Source organism: Astatotilapia calliptera, chromosome 7, assembly GCF_900246225.1.
Source record: "Astatotilapia calliptera chromosome 7, fAstCal1.2, whole genome shotgun sequence".
Lineage (NCBI taxonomy): Eukaryota > Metazoa > Chordata > Actinopteri > Cichliformes > Cichlidae > Astatotilapia > Astatotilapia calliptera.
The window spans coordinates 2,024,412-2,030,840 of NC_039308.1; the positions used below are offsets into that span (position 1 = coordinate 2,024,412).

The 6,429-nt window shown below is 45.5% G+C and overlaps 1 protein-coding gene across 1 annotated transcript; it reads right to left on the reverse strand.

Moving 5' to 3' along the window:
• Window positions 1-422: 422 nt before the first annotated feature.
• LOC113027205 (zinc finger protein 277-like) lies at window positions 423-4,201 on the reverse strand. The gene is made up of 7 exons (XM_026176827.1): window positions 4,125-4,201; window positions 3,391-3,604; window positions 3,028-3,116; window positions 2,553-2,683; window positions 1,595-1,637; window positions 1,335-1,509; window positions 423-1,140 (listed from the first exon to the last, which is right to left on the reverse strand). Exons 1-7 carry the CDS (start codon window positions 4,150-4,152, stop codon window positions 951-953), a joined length of 870 nt encoding a protein of 289 aa, XP_026032612.1. The 5' UTR covers window positions 4,153-4,201; the 3' UTR covers window positions 423-950.
• Window positions 4,202-6,429: the final 2,228 nt, after the last annotated feature.

Genomic DNA, 6,429 nt, shown 5'->3' on the forward strand with positions numbered 1-6,429 from the left:
AAACAAGGCAGTTAGCAGCAAATGAAAATAAATAAAACACTTAAAAAAAATCTGCTACTGCTCTGTGTGTTTACTTCAGTGAACACTTGTATGTTTTTGTGTTAGAAGATTATAGATTGTCCAAAATGTCCTACAGCCTGCCAGAGTACGAAATGAGGATAAAACAGGAAGTTTGACAGCAGTGAGTTCCTGCAGCGACCTCTCGTTTCTCTCCTCAGTGCTGCATGTTCGTGAACGTGAGCCTGGACGCGAAGGACGCGGTGAAAACTCTGAGCGCTGCAGTTCGGCTCCACCATACGGCAGGTGTCGCTCAGCAAAGCGATGCAGAAAAACAACAGAAACACCAAATAGGACAGATGTTTCAGGCACGAGACGTCCCTGGGCTTTCTGAGGGGACAACAACAACAATAATAACAACAATGTGCAGTAAAACATACACTCATTCTTTTCATTTATTAAGTTCCTGTGTTGTGTTGTTTGTGTTGTGCGTAGTGCCGACGCGGGACAGTTTGCAATTGTGTAGTGCTGTTGTTCTAAGTGTGACTGTGCAATGACAATAAAGAGTCTCTCGTCTCATCTTGACGATGAGCTCGTCCACCACAGCACTGAATCCAGCTCAGTTACAAGTTACAAAAGAAAATCATTTTTACTCGAGTACTAAAATTCATATTCAAGAAAACGCATGTTTCAGCTTCATTGCACGAGGCAGAGCAATTACGTTTCAGCGGACATCATGGCGTCCGCGTGTCCAGCTGTGGAGAGGACTCTTCTTTTGCCTTTCTTATCTTTACTAAGTAGAGACGTACAGGAAATAGTTGAGAGGGAAAGGGCCGGACTCAAACCCGTGCCGCTGCGTTCCAGCCATGTGGCATGTGGTCACCATGAGCTGAGCTCAGCCGACGTCAGAGACGCCTTTGAGTCAAACGTATGACACGTGTCCGTCTGTGGTCCTAGCTGCTGCCTCCTCGCTCCTTCAGCAGCTGCTTGAGGACACTGGACTGTTTCAGCGCTCTCAGGTTAGAGATGTCCTCCGCGATGACCGGGATCTCCTCGCCGCGATGCTCCTCGTCACCGTCGCCTTCCTCGCTGTCAGAGAGCGTGCACAGGAGAGCGTCGTTCTCGTACGTGGGGAAGTAATACCTGCGGAGCGAGACGACGTTTAGTGCTCAGGCTCAAATTAGTCCCAAAAAGGACGCCATTTTCATCAGCTGATAAAAATACTCCAAATGAAGTGTAAACATCTGTGGCGTTGACCACGTTCATCAGCAGCTGTACGCCAGCTTTAAAGCCCGCGCTCTCATTGGTTAATTCTGCAGGCGCTTCCTTAAACCTACTGCGGCTGGTCCCAGGCGGACATCTCTGGCAGTTTCATCACGTGACCTTCAGCCGCGATGTGACGCAGGGCGTCCGCCCGGCAGTCGAACATCCGCGTGCAGCCGTAGCAGCGGCTCTGATGGATCTGCCGCCGGATGAAGTTCACCAGTTTGACCTGCTGGTAGAACTTGAGGTCTGAGGGAGGACAGAACATTAGAAACACTCAGAAGGAAGAAATAGAAGCAAACTGCGCTCGAATTACCACGGCGATTTCACTCACTGAGCTCGGTCTTAAGGAGGTGGAGGTCGAAGCCGTGAGCCTCCTGCAAACACAAAACAGAAAGATGTCAGGGTCACGCACGCGACGCCCGTTACAGACTTCATAAATAACAAAACCAGAAAGCAGAGAGAAACTTTTCTGCCTCTCAGGTAAACTCGTCACTCGTGAGCACAAACTTAGAGTCACGTTTGGGAAACTGGTTCTGACTTTAAACCAGAACGTTTAATCAACGACAAAATCGGACTGCAGTCGACGTCCAATCCTAGATTTATTTATTGTTCACGAGTGTTAAGTCTAATTGTTGAATGTTGTCATCGTGTTTCTTAAATTTGTACGGTCTGAGTTCAACCTATAGGATCAAGACGTTCCTTTGTCTCTGACCTCTCCAGCCACTCTGTGCTGGGGGAGCTTGTGTTGTATTGTGTATTGTAACTGCCATGTCAATAAATAGCTACGGGGGAAGCTGCTCTTTGAAGGACTTCGGGCCTGAGACAGGACAGGGGCGTGGGCTCCAAGAGCTGGTTCTTGACCAAAGACTTCCCTCGTTAGCGAGTGAAAAACCGGTTGAAGATGTTCTGTTATGTCTTGTTTCCTTCATGATGAATAAGTCTCTAAACTAGCGGGGCCTGTGGAAACAGACCCAACAACGAGGAAACATTTTTATTTGCTCGTTAAAGTTTTGACAATCATGTATTTATTTGGAAACTTTTCAAAATAAAAGGCGCTTCATTTTAAAAGCTCTTCAGCTTCGGTCCGTCTGTGTGTGAGGGCACTTTCTGAGTAAAATCCATGTTTTGTGCGAACGATGGATTCATATGTTTGCAGAGACCTCAGGAAGCAGATCGTTTCCTGTTAGTGTGCACTGTCTCCGTTCTCCCAGAAGCCTTTGCAGAATCGTTTCAGGGATGAAAAGCAGAAAACGATATTTTCCTTCTCTGAAACTTCTACGTTCCCGTACCTTCATATGCGCGTAGATCTGCTCCAACGTCTCCGATTGGTGATCACAGAACAGACACACTGCAGAGACCGGATGAGCCTGCCAGTCCGACCAATCACTGCGGACGATACAGAGATGAAACGAGCTGAAGACTGAAAGCATTCACACAGGATCAGAGGAGGACTAGGAAGTGGACTTGATTGAAACTTTTGCATCCAGGCTGACACAGTAAATAAGAATATTATCAGGACGGACAATCCAAGGTTCAGTATCTTGGTTCAGGCTCAGACATGTCACTGAATGATGTTTATGGAATTATGCGTAAAAAGCAGCTTTTTGGGGGTTGGATCATAAGAGGATGACTACAGGAAGCAAAGAAGCTTTTAGTCACATGATTTCAGGAAGCTCTACCTTCTGTCTGCTTTCATCTAACACACGTGAGGTTTCCAGGACTGATGGGAATCCTGCGGCGCGTTACCTGTTTGAGTGAACTCACCGACTGGGCCCGTGGAGTTGGTTTTGATGACGCTGCAGAAATCTGTGAGCGGCTGCTCGAGGAATCTGCCCTTCCAGTACAGCAAGTACCTGATGGAGGAAACTCGTCAGTAAAAACCGACTCACAGCCAGGTTTACCGGCGCACAGAAACACTTCGTCACGGTTCATAAAAGCAGCACACTAGCAGGCGTGGACATGCTGGACTTGTTGTATATATTTATACTTGTAAGGTAAGGGTTTCCCCCCATCACCCCAAATAATTACAGGAAGTCTTTGGTGAAATGATCGAGTTCCAAATGCTAAAAACATCCAAACGTGTTCCCGAGAGTTAAACGAGTGAGCCGGAGCATGTGTGGCTCGTACTTTGGGACGTCTGCGATGAGTTTGACGTCGGCGATGACAAGCTTGTGCTCCATCAGCAGGTGTCTGAGGAGGACGTCTTTCCGCGGCGGTGGGACGGACTCAGAGCAGAACAGGCAGACCAGCGGCTCGGAGCCGGGACATTGAACACCGGGAGAGCTGGAGATGTCAGCCGGCTGATCGGGGAAACACAGCGGCTCCAGAATGCTGTCCTTACCTGAGAAAGCAGAAGAGAGACTACACCTTATATACCACACACACTCTACTCCAGACCAGGTGAGTCAAAACCAAGCGGAAGCGAGAATGTACAGCCTGGCATGAAGAAGCATTTCCCTCTGATCTACAAAAATCTGTCTGTATACAATTATTTTCATCACCCGTGGGGACAAAACTATGATCTAAAAGTAAAAAAATAAATAAATTAATGAATTAAATAACTCATTAATCGAACTCAGACTTTACACGCTGTTAAATCCTGAATAAACTTCACAGCTGTCAGACTCAGTACTGACTGAATATACAGATTGCTGTATAATCACAGTTAGCAGCCCAGCTATTTCCTAGCCTGCTAGCTTAGCCGGGCGGGTTCCCGCCTGCTTTTCTGATTTTTTTTAGCCTTTTTTCTGCTGATTGTGGATTCCCACAGACTCGGAGAGTCACCGACACCCAAACCTTTGCACGCAGACCACCAGATATCAGCATTAAAGCCGCGGACACGTTTAAAAGGTCACACTTACCGTCTTTACTCGGCTCGCTGGCGGCCATGTCTGGTGTCACGTGGTGCAAATAACACAAATCGTACCAATCGGAGGCCGTAAAATGCCAACGAAGCGCCTTCGCGGACCCCCGGTAAAACACGAATTAGAAAAGGTGCATTCAAGTGGTTCAAGGAAATATAAAAACTCAAGTTTCGATAGCTGAAGGTTAATTAATGTGAATGAAGTTGACTAACATGTAACGTTGGACGTTGTTGCATATATATAGCAAAGAATATAAATCACATGAACACTCAGATCCTCAAGATATAGCTGAGCGTGTTCTCTGAACATGAAAGTTTAGTGTTCATAAATCCCCATTTATTAACATTACATTAGCATATGTGTCCTCCCCTCTATTACAAATTTTTAAATGAAACGTTATTTGTGAATGTGTACCATGTGTACAGGTGTAAGGCTCCCTAAAATAAAAGTCTGAAAATAACATTTGAGTTTCTGTACAGGGGGGCACAAGAAGGCTGGATATGGTGCAAATTCTTAAATAAATGACCCAAGTTTTATACGTGAAGTCAGTTTTAAGGTGGAGTGGCTGCTGATGACACACAGCTTGGATTCGGGAATTCACTGGAAGCACGTTGTGGTCAAAGACCACTGGGGGGCACAAACAGCTCAGTGTTCATCCTGCAGTCTGACTCACTCTGTTATTCTCAACAACAACAAAAAAACTATAGATAAAAGCAATGACAGCAATACTGCAGAAATAATAAACCTTTCTCCCTTTAAGCACAGAATGAAAATATGAAAACACACTGTCAGCTGTTTTTTTTAAATATTGCAAATACATACATGATGTGATGTCATGCCATGGTGATAATCTCATATATGACACGTTATTATGACTCTGTAATCACCGAAAAGTGCTCACAGTCAGTCTTTGTGACTGCAGTTTGTTAGTCCAGCATAAAGAACAAAGTATTTCACAAACACTTTTAACCAGTATATAAAAAAATATTTTGAGTTTTAAAAGTTCATGTTCACTGGCGCACACACTACCAGACACTCCTTCTCCATGCTTCATGGTGGGAACCATGCATGTAGAGACCATCGTTCACCTTTGTGGAACCAAAGATCTCAGATTTGGACTCATCACACCAAAGCACAGATGGTCTAATGTCCATTCCCTGTGTTTCTTGGCCCAAACTAATCTCCTCTGCTTGCTATTTGACCATAAAGGCCTGATTCACACAGTCTCCTCTGAACAGCTGATGTAGAGTGTGTCTGTTACTGGAGCTCTATGTGGCATTTATCTGCGCTCTGATCTGAGTAGCTGTTAACTTGTGATTTCTGAGGCTGGTGGATGAATGTATCCTCAGCAGCAGAGGGGACTCTGGCTCTTGCTTTCCTGGGGCGGTCCTCGTGTGAGCCAGTTTCTTTGTAGCGCTTTATGGTTTTTGTGAAGTTTTTGCAATTTCCTGGATTGACTGACCTTCAGTTCTTAAAGAAATGACAGACTGTTGTTTCCTTCGCTGATTGGTTCTTGCCATAATATGAATTCTAACAGTTGTCAAATAGAGCTGTCAGCTGTGTACTAGGCCTGCACAATAAATAAAAAATTTATTGTCATCGCAATATCAGCCTGTGCGATGGGCCCATTGCAAAAGACGGCGCAAACTGCGATAATTGGGTACCTTAAAATGTTTACGCACATGCTTTAAAGAATTTGCCAATCAAAGAAACCCCTTTACACATTTGACCAGTCGAACAGAGCCCTTCACGGCATTAACCAATCAAATGGATTAGAGGCCCGCCTCCTATGTAGGTGGGGAGCGAACAACGCTGCAGCGACGAGTCGGAGTTGTAATGGCTGAGAGCGAGACGCATGACGAGAACGCTACTGACTATGAACTCGTGGCTAAAAAATAGTACCTCGCTTATTTGGAGGTACTTTGGATTTGGTAAAGACGACGTTCTCCAAACACAGGTGCTCTGCAAAACTTGCCGAACACTCGTGGCAACCACCAGAGGAAACACGACTCCACCATCATCTTCAACACGACCACAGAGAACTGTTTGAAGAGTTCCAGAAAGACAGGGCTAGCTAATGTTGCTAATGTTAAGACAAAGAGCCCCGCAGTCCAACGGCCGTCTCTGTATCCGAGTTTTTAAAGTGGAACTCCTTATGAGAAAACGTGGAAGCGCTACAAAGAAATAACAGAGGCCATTACACATTTTTTGACAAAGACATGATGCCTATAAATACAGTTAGCAGGGAGGGCTTCACCAGTCTGATACATAAAGTGGACCGGAGATACCGCATCCCCTCAGG

Excerpts from the sequence above, each read along its gene's own strand:
- LOC113027205 (XM_026176827.1), bottom strand. The coding sequence starts at position 4,152 with ATGGCCGCCAGCGAGCCGAGTAAAGACG. Across the intron at positions 3,117-3,390 it reads CTCATCGCAGACGTCCCAAA|GTACTTGCTGTACTGGAAGG; the intron begins GTACGAGCCACA and ends TTCCTCCATCAG. Across the intron at positions 1,638-2,552 it reads AGATCTACGCGCATATGAAG|GAGGCTCACGGCTTCGACCT; the intron begins GTACGGGAACGT and ends TTGTGTTTGCAG.